Source organism: Pseudopipra pipra, chromosome 9, assembly GCF_036250125.1.
Source record: "Pseudopipra pipra isolate bDixPip1 chromosome 9, bDixPip1.hap1, whole genome shotgun sequence".
NCBI lineage: Eukaryota > Metazoa > Chordata > Aves > Passeriformes > Pipridae > Pseudopipra > Pseudopipra pipra.
The window spans coordinates 6,421,856-6,440,865 of NC_087557.1; the positions used below are offsets into that span (position 1 = coordinate 6,421,856).

At 49.4% G+C, this 19,010-nt stretch overlaps 1 protein-coding gene and 1 long non-coding RNA gene across 3 annotated transcripts in view; one reads left to right on the top strand and one right to left on the bottom strand.

The window, feature by feature from the left end:
• Positions 1 to 258: 258 nt before the first annotated feature.
• Positions 259 to 8,863, bottom strand: LOC135418746 (uncharacterized). Its single transcript, XR_010432641.1, has 2 exons — positions 7,236 to 8,863; positions 259 to 7,110 (listed from the first exon to the last, which is right to left on the bottom strand). It is a non-coding gene; the product is annotated as an uncharacterized LOC135418746 (long non-coding RNA).
• Positions 8,864 to 9,059: 196 nt separating this feature from the next.
• Positions 9,060 to 19,010, top strand: part of SUCO (SUN domain containing ossification factor) — a 38,066-nt gene continuing 28,115 nt past the window's right edge. For both annotated transcript variants that reach the window (XM_064664345.1, XM_064664346.1), the window contains exon 1: positions 9,060 to 9,293. In XM_064664345.1, the coding sequence (XP_064520415.1) occupies positions 9,229 to 9,293 (65 nt within the window). In that variant the 5' untranslated portion in view covers positions 9,060 to 9,228. The remainder of the gene's footprint in view (positions 9,294 to 19,010) is intronic.

A 19,010-nucleotide genomic window follows, 5' to 3' on the forward strand; every position in this document is an offset into this window, starting at 1 on the left:
CAGAAATAGGCTTCAAAATAACTAAACAGCACAGTCTGCTACAGGTTTGAGCTTGCCTGGGACTGTGAGGATGCACATGGATCCTGCACCTCATCCTGTCCCTCGGGTAGGGCTCTTCCCCTGCATCCCTCCCATGTCACTCCCCAGGGGTGACAGCACAGTTCTGGCTCTGGCTTTGTTTCTCTGCCAGGAGATCCCCCAGCCTCCCCCTCTGACCCTGGAGCTGAACCTTCCCTCCGCAGGAATGTTTTTGGGGGGGGGGGGGGGGGGGGGAGGTTGGCACAATGCCAGCTGCTGAGTTTTTCCATGTCCAGAGACTGTCTTCTGCCTTAAATGGCTCCATGATACAGGCTGTGTCTGCTCTCCTGCAATCACCTATTTAAGGATTTTTTGGATTCAGTCCCCAGCACAAAGTGGGATGATACCAGCCCAGTGCCTTGCAGCTGAGCTGAGCTCCATGGTGGGATACTGGCGCAGACGGGGCTGGTTGCCCCGGGGTACCCTGCAGGGGTGTGCCTGGACACAGGCAGTCCAGTGCTGCTCCAGCTCTCCCAGGCCTCTTCTTTCCTTGTGTGCAGGTCAGATTCCCTGGATCAGGTCTGTGTTCTGGTCCCAGGGAATCCTGGGCCACCAGCAGTGTGTGAGCCAGGAGGTGCATCCCCTGTGCAGCGATGTCCTTGCTGTGGGCAGCCCGTGACACCGAGGGATGCTCCTGGGCCCCTCCGGCACAGCTCCTGCTCACGGCCTCACCACCCAGCCCCCTGAGCCCTCCTGTCCTCCACAGCATCTTCCACCACCCAGGAAACCTTCTTGCAAGCTCAGGTGAGTCCCCTGCAGGCTCAGTGGAGGCCCCACTGTCTGTCCATGTGCTGCAGTGCTGGTGGTGCAGCCATGATCCACACGGGTCTTTTATCTCAAGGCTGGACATTATGGGAGCACTAGAAGCTCCCCGTGGGAATGTCACTGGTATCAGTATCCAAGCTCCCCGTCCCAGGGCACAACCAGCCCTATGGAGAGGATCCTGCCCCAGGATGCAAGCTGGAAATTTGCTGCAGACCCCATAGATGCATCCCCAGGTGATTGGCCCCTACTCAGGACAGAGAGGACCTAAATGCTGGTGAGTTGCCATTTTCCCTTGTGGCAGCATCTGAGGGACACAGGGGACAGGGTGGGCAAGACTTAGGAGCTTACGAGGGAGAACAGGGACAATGGGAAGGGAGACAGTGGGAAGGAGCAGCCAGAGAAGGGGGAAATTGTACCCTCCCAGACAACGAGCTGAGATGAGGAGGTGCAAAGGCTGCTGGAGAAACCCAGTAATGCTGCTCAAGGCTGGGCAGAGCAGTCCAGGAAATTGGGATGGGGTCTGAGGAGCCCAGGCTGGACTGGCATGTGCCAGGGCAAGGTTTAGGATTCACTGAGCAGAGGGAGAAGGATGTGATGACTGCTGTGGAACTCAGTTGAGCACCTGGGGTAGGAGAGGTGCGATGTGGGAAGGCACACGCTTGTAGGGACGTGACCTCTGGAAGTCACAGCACGTGGGGCAGCTGTGAAACTGAGCTCCCTCAGTCCTGGCATTTCTGGACGGTGTGCATGGATCAGGGAAGCCTCATGGCAAAACACCCTCCTCGCTGCCCACTCTGGGCTCTGGGGAGAGGGACAAGCCAGCCTAGCCATGGCCCTGCCCAGCTCCAGGGCAGGGGGCAGCAGGGGCCTGTTCTGTAGGGGAACTCCATGAAGGCCAAGGTATCACGTAGTAAAGATGCTTTTGTTTTCTAATCTGCTTAAAAAAAAGTTTCCCAACCCTAGGAAACTGGATGTCAGCAGTGTGCTCTGCCAGCTGCAGGGTGCTCCAAGGTGGGCCAAGTCCAACCTTCAGCTGCCCAGGTAAGCTCAGCTCAACCCTCAGCTGTATGTGGCCTGTCCCTAAGGCAAAGACACAGGGAGAAAACCAAACGAAACCACTGCCTGTGGAATCCGAGCATGGGTTGGCATGGAAGCTGAAAGGTGAAAAATTCCAAGATTCAGGAGTGAGGAGTCTTACGGTGGCAAAACACTGAAAAATCCAACTTGCTGGAGGGCAAAAGCAATGTACCACTGGGGAGAGCTGGTGACCAGGGTGGTTGTGGCTGGAGCCACATGCCAGGTCCCCCATCTCTCCATCAGCCTGAACCTCACATGGCAGCCACTTCCTTCTCCTTGCAGCTCTGGGACACAGAGCAAGAGGTGTGAAGGGACCTGGAATTTCTTAACAGGGATTTTATTGTCTGCCCAGGGAACATTTTTGTTCTGTAAATGAGGAGGGGGATGGGGGATGAAACACTTTTATAGGAAGTGTAGCTGGGGGAAAATTTGGTGTGCACAGGTCAAAAAGAGGTTGTAACTCACTGCTTTAGCTGGTGCACTGCGAGAGGATCCTCCTCTCTGTGCTCACCTTCCCATTTGCCTGGTAGAGAAGCCTTTGTTCAAACCCTAACCCTCAGCCTGGAAACACCGTGATTTCACAGGAGGTATTCACCCCAGGAGCCCTTCCTGCCCTCTCCCCATGAGCCTCCAAGCAGGAGCCCATGTGCTTGGGAAGAGCAGTGTGATGTTGGGGCTGAGCACTTCTTCCTGCAACATGAGCTTGTCCTACTCTGGAACACAGGGAAGGGGGGTCCCTGGGCCCAGCCCTGCAAGATGTGCATGTTCCCTTGGGAACACGGGGGTCCCTGAGGAGTGACATTCCTGCTACCAGTCACCCTTGCACTCCTCTCCCTGTTTTTAAATATCTGCCAGGGAGGGGATGGAGCCAGGTGGGAATTTAGTTTATTCTAGTAGTTGGGAGAAAGGGGAAGGGAAACAGCTGAGCCCGTGGCATTCCCTGTGTATGCCTGGCTGGCCTTCTCATCTCTCATCCCCACCACTTGGATCTAGTGGAGGTGCTCCTGCTCCTGCAGAGGCTGTGCCTCTCTCCCAGCACATTCCTGGCACTGCTGACCTGTGGGATCACCTGCTTTGGCCTTGGTTTGCATGTGGCCATGGAGGGAACCCAGCACTAGGTTGCACCGGGTGCTTTCCCAGCCCTCGGGTGAGAGGGTGAAGAGGGCAGGGGAAGCTTCAGCCCACGCTGTCCTCCCAGAAATGAGAGCCAAAAAAAGCTTTACACCTCCATCATGAAGTTTTGCCGTTTCTCAGTTTCTGCAGTGAAATTTGCTTTTTCTTTTCCCAGGGGGGCTCAGACAGCAGCTGTCGGGAAGAACCTTGGGGGACCAAGGCACCCACCACTTCTGTTCGCCCCACTGGAAGCCCCTTGTCCCACACCACATTTCCATCATGTGATCAAGAGTTAATTTTGACGCTGCCGGGAGCGTTTGGACTTTCCCTGTTCCGCCAGCCCTGTCAGATGGCAGGAGAAGCTCCTCGGCTGCTGACCACGTTTGTCTTCTCCAGCAGGCAGTGGCCTCTGCACTGGTGTCACAGCACTGAGCTGAGATGCTGCTGCAGGTTGTACCCAGAACACCTGCCAGCCGGGCTAGGAGAAGGTGGGTCCCTTCTTGAAGCCATTTTCTACCCATTCCCAAGCACTGGCTGTAGGAGGGGCTGTTTTCTGCCATGCAGAGGCTTCGTGGTTCTGAAACAGGGCCGGGAGATGCTGAGGCTTCCCGCTGTACCCTGCCTGGGCATCCCTGCTGGAGCAATCACTTAATCTCCTGTTTCTAGGCAAAGTTGAAATTTGAATGAAGCCACATGAAATGAGCAAATCAAATACAAATGTTTTCAAAAGTGGCATTCCCATCTCAATTCATTTTCTTCATCTTACTTAAAGTTTAGACTTTCAGTGTTTGAGCCAGGTGGAGGAGACCTGGACCTGGCTGTGCCCTCCACGAGCCATGCCAGGGGCTGTCCTAGGTGGTCCTGGCTGTGGCTCCATCCGTGCTTTTTGGAGCTGTGGCACTGTGCCACCTGTGCCAGATTTCAAGGCTCTTCCAGGCAGGATTGGGGCTGGCAGGAGATCTGAGCAGTGGCTCTCCTGCACCAGGTCACACGGCCCCTGCTGGATGTCACCGTGTCCCGCTGTCCCTCCCTGCCAGACGCTCCTCGGCGCCAGCCCACGTTAATTAACCCTAACGAGGCTCTGTGCACAGCCAGCGCTTCGGTGATCCGGGAATCTGCAGCTGGATCAGCTGGTCACTGTGACCGCGGTCACAGCCCGGCATGGCGTCCCTCGGGATTTTAAAGGAGTGGGAGCGAGAATCAGCGTCCATGCAGGACAATGTCCGGGACCCACATTTGGGACCGCAGAGGCACAGCCCATTTGTAAGAGACAGTTTGCTGAGTGATGAAAGAACAATTATCAACTCAGCTGGAGGCAGAGTTGCTCCTGTTTGATTTTCCAAGGAAAATTATTCCAACTTCTTTCCCCGCCTCTGCCGCCCACCCCCCCCCCCCCTCCCCAGCTTGTTTCCTTTCAGTGAGAATCACAGAAGAAATAAAAGAAATCGAGGATTTTTTAAAGTTTTACGCTGGTTTGCTGGATTCTCTCCTGCAAGTGGTTAACGGTTCACCTAAAGTCAGAGGAAGGTCTCTGAAGCAATCTTGCAATTTACAACTTTTCCTTTACCAAGTAAGAAACAGTCAGGAAATTAAACAGGAAATTGTGTCTGGAAGGAACAAAAGTTGCGTTGTCAGAACCTGCTTATGAAAGATTTACTTTGTTTTAACCAGTAAGGAGCCAAGATCAATAGTCAGAATAGGAAGGAGTTTGTGTGAATTAAATCACACGTGGAAAAAAAAAACCTAAACAAAAACCCAACACTTGGTAAAACAAGAAGCCTTTGTAAAGAGCAGATAGGGATGAATGGGAGAGAAGTCTTAGCCCCTGCAGCAAACAAGTGCTGGAAAGAGCTAGAAGGAGAAGCCCAGTGTGTACCCCAGGATCAGGTGTCCCTCCAGAAGTCAAACACTGCTTCACGGCCTCAGTTCCCAAATCTCTAGGAGATACTCCACAGCCAGCAGGACACACAGGGCCTGTTTGAGTGCAGTGGACAAGCACTGCCCCATCACTGCACAGGTAAAACAGCAGCACCTTCTCTCTCCTCCCACTCAGAAGGTGCCCCTTGGGTGGCCACCTCCAGCTCTCCCTACCCAGGGTGCCAAGCACCACAACCCGGCTTTTATTCCCCGTCAGCAGAGGGGTGTTCCCCACCCAGTGGATGCAGGGTGAGTGGTGGCTCAAATTCAGCCCTAGAAGGGCCAACTGTTTGTGGGAATTCCACCAGCTCGCCTCACCCTGGGGTTTTCCGTGAGGAATTTGGCCAAGAGCAAGCCAAAAAACCTTGCTGCAAATATGCAGCAACTTTGAGAATCCCGTGCAAATACTTGCTCCCGGGTAACCCCACAGTCCATTGGGTTTTGGGTTAATTATGGGCTCTAGTTGGGAGATTGTGTGATCTGCAATTGTTTTTACCATTATACTGCTCATCTTATCAGCGGCTGAGAAACAAGCTCAGCAAGCACTGGTATGTGGGTGTGTCACAGGTGATGCACTGAAACCCCTTCTGGCTGACCCAGGCTCTTTTGGTTCATGCCTGGTGGGGACTGACTTGAGGGGGTTTTTCCTCCAGGATCCTGACCAGTCACTGCCGTGGTTCCCCTGAAATGGTCTGTGCTCTGTGACAGCTCTTCAGCTGCCTTTGCTCTGAGCTGTGTGTGATCAATCTCCTGCTGGTAACGGGATCGTGGCATGCGGGAGCTGTGCCGGGGAGAGCAGCCACATGGGCTGAGCAAGTGTGGCTTCACAGCCTTCTCCTCTGCTCTTGGGGAAAAGCTCCTGGAGATGAGGCTGGAGGAGTTACAGTCCCGAGAGCACAGCAGAGGCTGACAATGGACACGGTCCCAGCCGCACACCATGGCAGTGCTGACAGAAGTGCTCTGGCTGGAAGGTCTCGGCAATGGGTTAATAAATGCTTACCATCCCTCCCAGCAGACAGCTAAGCAGTTGTTTGAATTTCAAATGCTTCATGGACAGATTTCTCTACTGCTCTGCTCCTGGCCATCCCCAACATGCAGAGTTTGTGGGATGGGGAAATGTTCTGTGCCTGCTGGGTGAGGTGTCCACGGGTGAGTCCTCCAGCTGGAGGCAGGACAGGTGTGCCGCTCACCTGGCACCTCCCTATGCCAACACTGCTCTCTCTGACAAGGGAAGGTGCCATAACTCTGGCAGCATCCACAACCGAGACAAGTTCTACACAGGTCCCTGGGGTCATGTCCAGGCAGGAGGCAGAGGGAGGCACCTGCAGCTGGAGCTCACATCACCTTGTCCCCTCCGGCCCCACAGGGAGAGCTGTGGCACTCCCTGGTGTGGTTACAGCAGCTGCAGGTGGGACATGCACCGCTGCTCCCACAGCTCGGGGAATTTCCCACCGCTGAGGCAGCTCCCTGTGGCCCGCATGGAGGCGTGTCCCTGGGCACAGAGGATTTTCATGGCCCTGCTCTGGGTCCCTGGGGGAACAGCTGGGCCCTCCCCAGCGTACCTCTGCTCATAACCCTCCCCCAGAGACCCCCCCCACAGCCTCGGATCCATGCCGTGCCATGTCTTAGCTCTGGCACCACAAAAAGCTGGAAAAACCCTCACGGCAAAGGTGCTGTCTCATGCCTTGCTAGTGACATGAAGTGGGTTCTCAGCATTTTTCAGGACTTACCTCACTCCCATAACTGTCTGGGCCCGCTCCCGGGGCAACAGGACCTAACCAGGTAGTGGAGGGAGCGGTGCTGGGACAGCTGGGCTCCCCACTGACCCACTGGGAGAGCTGCCAGCGGGCACTCGCTCTGGGGACATGGAGCAGGCACTGCCAGAGCCACCCTCCTGGCTGCCTTCATCTTGGAATAACCCCTACTGCGGCTCAGTGAGCCTGTTTTCCTCTGTGAGATGCTCGTGTTAAATCCCATGGGTTTCTTTGAAACTTACCGGTGACTCGCAGAGGAATTCCCCGTGGAGTCCCAGCCCTTCCCAGCAGCTCAGAGCCAGGTTTCTCATTAGTGCATGTACATATCTCCAAGGCTGGTGTCAAGAGGTTGGTGCTGGACTTTTCAGTGGTGTCCAGTGACAGTACAAGGAGCAACCGCCATAAACTAAAACACAAGAAGTTCCACCTCAACATGAGGAAGAACTTCTTTCCATGGAGGGTGGCAGAGCACTGGAACAGGCTGCCAGGGAGGTTGTGGAGTCTCCCTCTCTGGAGACATTCCAAACCCACCTGGATATGTCCCTGTGTCATCTGCTCCAGGTGACCCTGCCTTGGCAAGGGCGTTGGATTGGATGCTCTCCAGAGCTCTTTTCCAACCCCAATGATTCTGTAGTTCTGGCTAAGCTGCAAGGTGTGGGGCAGAGGGCACTGCTTTGCACCCTGGCTCACAGCTGTGCTGTTATCCCCCCATTTTACAAACAGACATATCAGGGATGCAGCAAGGATCCTCCTGCGACAGCCCCCTCCTCAGGCACTGCAGGGCAGGCTGTCTCTGTCACAGGATGGTCTGTGGTTTGCTGGGAGGGGGATTAAAACCCCAGCCTGTGCGGGGATGGGGCACAAAGCTGGACCTTCTCCCTCATCCCTTCTCCTCCATGCATTGCAATGCAGGCCTGTCTGCTGTCTGTGGCACGTGGAGCTCTTGGAAGGGCAAGGGATGCCGGGTGTTAACAAAAGCACGGAGTTACAGGGTGAAAAATCAGGAAAAGAACAAAGACTCTCCAGAGGTTTCCAGTGCTGGCTGAGTCCAGTCACGACATCCCGCAGCTCAGCGGCCCCTCGCTGAGCCCTGCAGGCACCCGGGAAGGCTCTAAGGGCTGGGTGATGGGGCTGGAGCTGCTCTGGGGAAAACAGGGCTCTCTGTGACCTGGGAGGGCCCTGATCCTGCCCGGGATGCCGTGAGTCACCCCCGCCCAGCAGGCAGAGCTGTCCTTCCTCGTTCAGAGTCCTGACATGTGCACGTTTCCAGCGTGGCATCCCCGTGACTAATCCACCTGCGCCTTCCCGGGCTCCCCGCGGGCGGGGAGAGCTCTGTGTCGCTGCTGTGTCGCTGCTGTGTCGCTGCTGTGTCGCTGCTGTGTCGCTGCTGTGTCGCTGCTGTGTCGCTGCTGTGTCGCTGCTGTGTCGTGCCTCGCTGCTCCCACCGCGTCTCCTGTCCTTGGGAACCAAACCCCCAGCTCTGGGTGAGCCGCAAGGATGGTGTTCCTGGCTCAGTGTAAAGCCCACCTCATGCCACACTGCAGATGGCCAGAATTAGGCTTGGTTACCTACAAAATGCCTGTTGTTTTTGATAATAACTGTTGTGTTTTTCTACCAGTTCACCCAAACGTGCCAGTGCCAGGGAAGGCTCCTCCCTTCTGTCCCACATCGCCCTCAGGCTCCCCTGTATTCCCTGAGCATCTCCCAGCACCGCTGGCCTCTGGCTGTGCTCGGCTCCCCTTCGCACAGTGGATATAAATATGCACCGAACATCTTAATGGCCCCTCACACACGCGGGGGTGGAGCCCGACCCCGCTGCCCATGACGGGCCCCTCAGGGCGCCCTCAAAATGGCGGCCGGGCCCGCGCCGGTCTCCTGTCCGGAACTACAACTCCCGGCAGCCCCCGCGCGCCTTCCCCTCTGGAGGGGCCTCAGCGCTCAGCAGCCCGCAGAGAAGCCTGATCAAAATTTAAAAAAAACAATTTAAAGCTGTCCTGTCGGAGCGCCGTTGCTTAAAATGTCCCTTGGAACGGTGGTAGTGACGGTTTTAGCGAGCCTCGCGGCCTCGGATTTGACCGCCAGCCGCCGTTTATCACTGTGGCGATTTCCTTTTAACGGCTCTCCTGACTCGGACACCTCACGGAGGGGGTCCTTAAGGGGCAAGGGCACCGCCCAATCGGCGGGGTCGGGAGGCGGGGCCAGCGCGCGGGACGCTCAAGCCATTGGCTGACGGGCGCGAAGCGGGGGGTGACGCGCATCCTTCCAGCTCAGCGTGTGAGGGGGTAAAAGGGGCGGGGCCGGGGTGTAGGGGGGGCAGTAACGGCCGGGCTCGCGCGCTGCGAGGGGCTTTGCGCAGGCGCCGCCGTTGCCCCGCAGGCAGCGCGTGCCGCCGCTCGCGCCGCGCGTAGGGAGGGGCCGCGCGCGACAACGGCCGGAGCCCCGCGCCGCCCTCACGGAGCCGCCGGGGCTGAGGGAGGATGAGCCGCCGCCGCTGCACGGCCCGCACAGGGAGAGCCGGGAGACCATGAGGGAGCCGCCCCGCCGGCCCCTGGCCCTGGGCTCCTGCCTCCTGCTCTGCGCCCTGCTCTGGTGAGTGCCGGCCCCTCAGCCCCCGCGCCGCAGCAGCCGGGGGGGACCCGCGAGGCTGAGCCCCGGGCAGCGCTCCCTGGGAGGGATGCGGGGATGGGGCCCAGGGGGATCACAGGATTGTGAGCGTTGGAAGGGAGCTCTGGAGATCAACCAGTGCCCCCACCCCCACCCAGGCAGGGTCACCGGGAGCAGGTGACACAGGGGCGCGTCCAGGTGGGCTTTGGACGTGTCCGGAGAGGGAGACTCGCCGACCTCCCCGGGCAGCCCGGGAAGGTAAGGTGTTTGTTTTTGGGAACACGGGGATGCGCTGCTGTGCTGGCAGCGCGGAGGCAGGTGGTGGCTGTCGGGAGGGCGATCCCCCGTGAGCTGCAATAGTCACCTGGTGCGGACAAGCGGCGTCAGGTGCGGGTTGAACCCGCACACCGGGGTTCAAAGTTACCTACGTGTGTTGTTCCCTCTCTGTGTTTTTACTGGAGGTATCCTTGCCTTTCCAATTTCAGGCTGAACTCTTGCACTGTTCTCTGGAAGATCATGATGCTTTATTCTTGAAACCCTTTTTCTGAGTCTGTCAGAAGTTGTGTTCGATTAAACTCAATGAACCTTCTTATTTTTGCATTGATTACGCCTCTGACAGTGTGTTTCATGGTGATTACCTCAGCTAGGTTTTGTTCCAGCATCTCCTGTTTACTTTGTTTTCAAACTTCCTTAAGAGATGATATTTACCAGAGCACAAATATTAGGAGACTGTATTTATGTGTGGTAAGTTCTGGGCCTCTTAAACTTTGGCCTTCTTTGAACTTGGTGAGTCACTGTTTGAGAACTGATAGGCAGCAAACTGCAAATATTGAAAACTGAACAGCCACATTTGTACTACTTTAGCACAGTTCCTGTAGGTTGTTCAGATAGCCTGCTTAAAAAAAGAAATAATCTTGAAGTTCTGTCTTGTCTCACCATTGGTTCCAGTTGGATGAAGAGAGGGAGCCCAGGCATCTCCCAGGACAGAATCAGTTGCAAATCTGGTGCTGACACTTGTGTTACGGGGTTTGAACAGTCCTGAAGCAAATTTGGTTCATGTCATCACGTTTTTGTTTATAGGAGACAGAAGTGAGTCTAAAAAGTGCTTGAAAACTCAATTAAAACAAAAAGGCTTCTGGCCACGAGGGTTTGATCAAGTGAGCTGTGAGCCCCATAAACTGTCTCCAGACAGCTTTGCTCTTACTCCTTGGACAACTAGGTTTCTTCTCACAGAAGGTTCTAGTTGTATAGCAAGGATTCTTATTAGGAAATGATTAGGAAAACAGTTTTTGTTTCTTGCTTGGAGTACCTTGAAGGCTGATAATCTGTTCCTGCCTCCAGGTAATTTGTTAGGGAAGGTGTTCTCAGCTTAAGGATCAGCAGATGGTCAGGACAGATTTTTTTTCTTGCTGTGTTCTTAGTCTGCTGTTTGAACAGAACTCTTTAGTTTGAGGAAAAGTTCAGGCACCTATTCCATATTGGTGAGGGAATATCACATCCAGCTAACTTGTTTGGAATAATACACCTGTCTTGTAAATCTCTGATAGTTCTGTGTTCCTCTGGGGTATGGTTAGGAGACATAAATTTGCATTAGAGAGTCTAAAATCCCCTGTCTGCAAGGATGGCATTGTGACTGTGATCATGTCGGAATTGTAATTGGAAAGCCTTGAAGTCTATTGATTCCTTCATTGTTGCTGGATTGTGATAAGTTGTGATGTATTTAACTTTTTACTAAAATGAAAATCAGCACCTTTGCTCACATAAGCAGTTAAGAAGCTTCGAGTAGCAAATGGAAGGCTTTGTGTTATAAATGTTGGCTTTTTAAATTTAGTTGTCTTGAAATGTAATTTTCAAAGGGTTTAGTGCTACTAGGAGAGAACCTCTTTCCTTACAGGCGGGAGGAGTGGTCAACAGATGATCAAATTAAAACCAAAAAGGCAGGGGAAAAGAACAGAAGACAAAACAATTGCTGAAAGAACACTCAGGGCTGCTTGGACCCCCTTATCTTTTTTTTTTTTTTTTGACCTGGGCTTTGTTTTACTTTTGTGTAGATGTTGCTTCTTTCTTTGAAATTAAGCATAAACCAGGAACTTTTTAGTCTCCCATCAGGCATTTTCAAGCTCATCTAAAGAAGTTGGTTCAGTAGGGAAGTACCAATTGGTAAAAGTCAGGGGTGTGTGTGTGGGAAAAAAATATTGATTTGACATGTTTTTTTTAAACTGGAAGATGCCATCCTGTAAGTTAAAAATGTGACTGTGTATTAGGAAGTGTGCAAAAAACACAGAAGCTTGAGCATAGGGGTTTGTTAGCCAGTGTCACTTCAATAAAAGCCACGTGATGCTCTTTGGTTTGGGAGTGCAGGGTCAGAGTTGTCTCTACTGGAGGCTTTCTGAAGCTGGAGCAGACACAGCTCTGACAGACCTGAGCCAGTGAGATTGTTCCAAGTTTCAGAAGAGCGGGATGCCTGCATGGCTTTAGGGAAATACTTTTGATGGAGGTATGGCTCAGGAATGTAGTGCTCTAAAAATAATAGGCATCTGTGCAGATTGGAGCTTTGACTGTGCCTGACAAATGACTCCTGCTGTCCTGAATTTAAAAGATTTTCCTAATGCTTTAGTTAATCCCTTTGTGTGGGTGATCATAATGTAAAAAATACGTTTAAAACTTGTTGTGCTTTGTAGTTTGACAATATAGAGAGCTATAAGTGGAGAAGATTTAGGAGCTTATAGGAATACCAGTACTATCAGGAGCGAGACCAGCTGTGACAGTTGTTTGAAGAGTAACCTGTGTAAATTGTTCTGACCTCAGCTTTTGCTGCACTTGCTGGGTGTTAGCTGTGAGTTTAATAAAGAAATCCTACAGTAACTTGTCTTTCTATCCCGGAAAGTTCATTGCCACATCCTCATTTACTCAGCTTTTATGAGCTCTTATCCTTGGGTTTACAACTGTGAGTAAATGGAAGATGGAGATAAGTGCATGTGCACTTCAGGACTGTCGAGTTTTTGTTACTCTGTGAGTATCACATCAGTAAAGTAGGGCTTGTGTCAAAGTGGTTTAGCAGCAAGATGTGCTGGCTTTGGTGGAAAACCCCTGGCCTAGTAGCTCTGACTCTGGAATCCGTAATGAGTGTACCCTGAAAATTGTGAAGGTCACACTGGGTCAGTGGCATGGCCAGGAATAAAGCCTAGGTACAAGTACATTGGAACTGAGTGGATCTTGATACTGTTCTTTATTCCCACCTATTGATGTACAGATTTGGGTGAATTTTAATGAGATACACTAACAGTCCTACACAGATCATTAGTGTAACTTGCTTGTGGTGGGACTCAGAATTGTATATGGGATTCTCCTCTTCTCCACTTAAATCTCTTCAGAAGGCTGATATTTAAATAAGCACCATGTGTGTGCATTTTATAACAGGAAGAAATTTAGTGATTTGGGTACTGTCCATATAATCAAAACTGTTGTTCCAGGCATCTGATTTCAGAATGGAAAGTATGTTCCTAGGTATGGAGTATCTTGTTTGGAAGTGTCATTGCTCTGTGGTTAAGGCTGGTACAAAAGCTGCATTGGAACTCTTGGACTCCTGAAAATGAAATTTGAATCTGCCCAGCTTGTAACCTGCTCAAGTTGAAGGTGGTGTGTGCGATCAGGGGCTCTGATGTCTTATGCAAACAAATGCTTGGCTCAATCAATTATTGAATATTTACCTTCTAAAATTACTTGAAAATCAGTGAACTGCTTTCATGCAGTATCTTCTGAAAGATTTGTCCTAGAAACTTCAAGTTTGGTTGGTTGTTATGCAAATTGTGTACTAAAGTGGCCTCTATCCCATCACGAAGTTTCTGTGTTGACCTATAAGACCCCGTGTGTTTCAGTGAAATGTGCTTCCCCATAGCACTTAATTTGACCTTTTTCTGAAATGTCTTTCTCTAACCTCTTTTTCACTTTGATGTTCTTATTACTGCAAGGCTTTTACATACTAGTTTTTAGCTATTTTGCTTTTCTTGTCTTTAATTGTCATTATTAATCTAGCTTTTGGTAGACTCTGTGTTTCTTTCAAGAGGAAGACATACAGTGTCTTTTAAAGTTAACTCTGGAGGTGCTACAGCCCTCTGCCCGGAGAGGCAGAACAGGGTAACTTAGAACTGTAAATCTAGAAAACTTTCTTGTAATTCTTGTTGAAAATACTGAGCTGATATAACAGAAAGACTCATCCCAAAGCTAGAACTTTTGCTTGGGTGAGTAAAAGTGTTTATATGAACGACAAACTGGATTGGAATATTAGTAAAAGGTTCCAACAGTTCATGAATTAGCTTAGGTGCTCAAAGGAATGGCAATCCCTTGCCTGGGGTTTGGAATGGCAATCAGGATATTGCTGAAATCCTTTAAAGGTGAGAAGCCTATTAAAAATACATTATAAAATGTCTGGGAGTCAGGTGGTAGCAGCTTTACAATGATCTAGGGCAAAATTCCTGTTGCTAAACTTAGGGTAACATTCCCTCCTTGGCACTCTGTCTGTGTTGCACTTACAGTGGGTTTTTAGCATGGGGACTTGGTGCAGAGCAGCTGTTGGTTTGGAGCCTGCTCTTGGAGTACTGTGCCTGTGTAGACAAGCTTATGAATTTAGACAGTGAGGGAGATCTTCAGAGGTCTAAGTTACACATCACTACAGTCTCTAAGAGCCTTAACGTTTAATCACTGTGCATGGCTGTTCTGCTGTTTCCCTGTAGTCTTTGTGGTTGGCATCAGGTTTTATTGGGGTTTTCCACAATGTGTTCTTTTCCCCAAACTCCTGCATTAAAGATATTAGCTAGAGTTTGACAGTGGAGCGAGGTTCTCATCAGCTGCAATCTTCAGTGTTACGCAAGTCTGTTCCCAGGAGTCACTCGGAACTGCCTGTTCCTTTGGGCGCTTCCACACGGACACCTTGTGAGGGCTAAGGACTTCTGCCCTGCTTTAAATCCCTGAAATAGGGCACCTGGATCCTCCTTTCAAGAAATAAAAGAGGGTTGTGTTTGTTTCAGTTACATTGCAACATGCATTTAATGTAGGTTGTTGTCTCTTACGGGTACTGGATCAAAACAATGTACAATTAGATGCTGTGAAGGTGTCTCTTATCTCAGCAGCCTTTCCTAGGAGAGGATGAGAGGAATACTGGTAGTGCTGTAAGAAAGGAATGAAGTTCATTTCCGTTATTTGGCTTAGGACAACAGTGGGCAGTCATGAACAAATAGTATGTTCTCCCTCTGTCTTCTTGGATTTGCTCTCTGGGTTTACCCTGGCTCAAAGCTGACTTTCTTTCCCCCCTCAGGACTTACTGGTGTGTATTCATATTCTCAAGATCAGATCAGAGTGTACAGAGACCTGTGTGGCTGAAGGCTGGACTACCCCTTCAGGCAGTAAATCAGTTAAATCTGATGAAGTATCTGATGCTGCTGGAACCTCCCTTTGCAGTCTTTGCATGTTAATGCATTTAAAACGCTGAAAGCCCTATTTTAAACCAGTGGTTGGAATCTCATTGTTTGAAGCTATGGAATTCAGTATTGTCAGAAGTATCTTTGTGTTTGGCTCCTCTGAGTAAGTGAAATAACTGTTTGGGGAGCACATTCTTCGAAATGTGTGGGCAAGATTAAACACTGAATTGCAAAATACAATGGATTGGTAAAGGATTTTCAAAAAAGCTCCAATTCCAGTTGTTTTGGGGTTGGTTCTTTTTAAGCATGTGAATCAAGTTAGTGGTAGGAAATGAGGTGATATCAGTGCCTTGCTGGCAGTATCCTTGCTTAGTCTAGGTCTGTAGTTCTAGTTTTCAGCTTTTTTTCTCCCTTAAAGGTCCACTGTAACTTTTACAATTATCTTAGTAGTGTGTGCTGCTCTTCTGTGGTGTGTTTTTTGCTTTGTGTTGTTTGGAATTTTTTACTAGTATTAAGGAAGATTAATGGTTCTTTGCATTTATCCATATGTATTTCCACTTCACATGCAGAAATGAGTGTTGTGTCTGGGGAGATTGTGCTACAGCAGTCAGTGCCTGGCAATTAACTGGTTGAAGTAATGTCGCTGTCCTAAAAGCCTGGGCTTCGTTTTCCAAGAGATTTACTTTGTTCTGCAGGCCCTTCTAAATACAAGTCCTCGGCTAAACTCTTCTGAGAGAAAGATTGATTCCATGAAGTTGCTGGGGAGAGGGTGAGGATTCTTCCTGCTGTTTTTCCTGTGTTGTCAGTGGCTGGAAGGCAGGTTACTGCTGACTGGAGGGTTTGGTTGTGGATCTGCTGAGCTCCTCATTCTTGCAGAGCATTTTTTCTCTTTGATAGTTCATTAGCGATAGTCACAGACCTGTAGGACTTGTTCAAAGCAAAAGGTATTTTCCTGTCTTCCTTGCCCTTTCACAGCTTTTATAATTTTAATTTTTACAGTTTTAACATGATTAATCTGAAGTCAGTTACTCTGTTATCAGGAAGGTGAGCTTCCACCAACAACCAGGACCCTCTCCCCATTCACAGGCCAGCTCTGCCCTGGGTCCAAAACCCACCCTTCTCCTCTGCACAGCCCTGTCTGATCCTGTGAGTATTTTGAGTAGAGAATTGTCACATGGCAGGAATGATGACATCTTCCTTCTCCCTCGTAGCTGTTGGGCACTGGCACATCTGCACCTGTTGGTAATACAGCCTTCTGAGAGGTGCAGAAAACATCAGGGATTGCCCTGGAGAGAGACTTTTCCCTGTGCCTGCAAGGAGGGCTTGGAATTCATGTACTGGTGATAGCTTCCTTTCATTTTCCCTTCGCTTAAATGACTCTGTCTTGCAGGTGTCAAATGTAAACTGTTCTGAACTGCGTCACTCTCCAGTGTCCAAAAATAGGTCTTGCTTGGGAAGAATTTATGAAATTAATTGTTTAGAGGACAGATGTGTTTGAACTGAAGCTGTGTAAGTGTCACTGTTATGTGAGGTCCTTGGAAAGCCTGGGCTGTTTTTCTCTGGGAAGGTCAAACTGTGGAAAAACTCCTCTTGCCTTCATATTTTGCTAAATTGTTTTTTTTCACCTGTAACTTGTATGATTAATTCTTCTTACCAGTTGTTTGCTTTCTACTTGATTGTTATGCCTGTCAAAACAGTTATCAATAGCTTCTCTATCTCTGATAGTCTCCTGCAGCCTCCTTCACAATTACTTAGGGAGTTGGAGCCAAATTAGAACTGGACAGTCTTTCACATGAAACCTACTCTGCAATTTCCGAACCACCTGCACTGTTGAATTTCAGTGTGTTCCTTTTCAAAGCAGAACAGCCTTGGTAGAGCAGAGCCAATTTTACAGCCACGAGTGTACTGAACCATTCAGATAGGGGTGAGCAGCATTTCTGCTTCAGTGGGCAACCACAGTGTGTGCCTGCCCTGGGAAAAGGAAAGATTCCCCCCGCCCCTCTGCTGCTTTGTCTGAGCCTGTAGCATTTGCTCTGGGGTTTGTGCACATCAAGCTGAAAAATTCAAGGCATATTAAAGAAAATAGCTTTTAAACTACAGTTAATTGTAGCACTAAGAGTCGTGCTTAAGTTTCTTTGTTCTTTATGAGATTTAATAGCAGGTGGTACTTTGAGTCATACATATAAAAATGGAGCTCTTGAAAACCTCTGTATCCATGTAAGTCACTGACTGTGGGTTATGTGTTTGGAAAAGTCTCTTCCTTTGAAGATCTACCTTGTACCTGAGACAGTATATCTGGTGACTAATCTCCAGCACTATTTGGGCATTAGGTTTGCTTGTTTCTGAGTCAGCATTAAAATACTACTCGTGGGTCATGAGAAAGGGAAGGATGGATTAGTATGTGCAGGCAGAAGCTGCTCTGCTTCCACTGCATGTACACTGCAAGTTCATTAAACTCAAGGGGAATTCTCTCCTCTGTAAATTAACAATTAGATTCTCATGTTTGACTTTCTGCATTTAGAGTAATGCTTGCTTTGGCAAGTTGTTTTTATTATGGGCTATATCCTTTACCAGCCTGTGGCTAAAGAAGCCTGTTGAATTAATATGCACAATGCTGAAAGTCTGAAGAAAAAGAAGACTGGTGGTGGCCTTGGTAAGATGATTAATTTGACTTCTCACAGACTGGCTGGTCTCACGTGGCATTGGTGTTCTGTGAATTTGTTTTCTTAATGCTCTGTCAGAGCTTGATGGCAGCAGTTGAGTGATATATCCTCTGGTGCAGTTGGGTGCAGGTTTTCCTGTGGGTGCCTGCATGCACACACGAGTTCTCAGTCCCCTCCCTAGCTCAGAGGGCTTTGGGGAGACTTGAGGCATCTTGTTGGAGTTGGGGAGTAGACCAAGAAGAATTTTGGAAAGTAAGCAAATCAGACATTGGACACAGATTGTCAGAATAGCTTAAATCTGAGCTGCCAAACCACATTCTTCTAAAAGCGGTGTGTGTGCCCTAATAAAGCCTGATTTGTTGCACAAAAACTCTGTATATTAAGGCAAGAAATGTGTGTCTTTTGTGCTGAGTGCTTTTTGTGAGTACAAGTACTAAAGTAGTTATTGATGCTTTTGTGAAAATATACCTTGTGTTTGAAAATGCTGATTCACAGCCAGTGATACCTTTCCTTTTCTGCACTGAAGGTCTTCATGTTGTTCTGTGCAGCTCACCGGAGATGCCCCCCTTAGTGGAAGCAAAATAGGAAATGAATGTGCGTGTGTAGTGACAGGGTGGGATGAGCTACAGTATGTTCTGTGTAATTTCTGATTTTTCTATTGTATTTTTTATGAAGAACCAGGGAGTTGTTATATCTGGAAGGACAGATCAGAGGTACTGGAATGAAGAGCATGAGAAAACTTCGCCATGAAATGACTGAAACTAATTTTTAGAAATATAAATGACTCAAAGTATTTGCATAACTGATTTTTCCAAGTGAGAGCTAGGTAGTGAGGCCGTGAAAGTCTGGTAACATTTCATTCCTTCTCTTAAATGTGCATCCTGTGCTTAAGATAAGACAGAGGTTTGATGGAAAACTTAATACAAACAAGTAGCTACATGATGGGATGGGAATTTTAAGATGTGTGAGAAGCATATACCTCCTTCTCAATGGCTATGTGAGACATTGTACCTGCTACAATATCATACCCTTATATTCAGTTCTTTATTTTCCAGTAACTGCAGCTGCTTCTGCCTGACTTGAAGGCTTTCATTTAGCATAGAGGAAAGCTACTGCCTCAAAGATAAGAGAAATTACTGAGGTGATCTGGGGCTGAGACTGACCTGGGCACCTTATTTGCCTGTCTCCAGAATAGTGTGTCAGGTCCCACAAATTCCTTGTCTGTTGTCTTCCACTCTCCTAATGGTGAGAGCCATGGATTTAGTGGCTGCTGACAGTCCCTGCTGATGCAGGTGAAAGAGGAGCAATAGGGCTGTATCTCCACAAGAAAAGTTCGATTTTTGTGATTGCAGCCTGGAGAAGTGGTGCTCCCCCTGTGTATGCATATATGTATATATGCATAAAACTGTTTTTAAATTTTGCACTTGGCTGTGGTCTGTTGTTGTATGGGTTCCTCCTTGGTGGAGGAGTCTATGCTGCATATGCTTCCCAATAAAGTTGATATTCGAGCCCTTAAGAAAGGTGGTAGTTCAAATTCTAAGCACCAGAATGATCCCAGCTGTGTAAGTGAATCATGACCTACTAATGATCTTACTGTTCTGACTCAGGTTGCTGTATCCAGA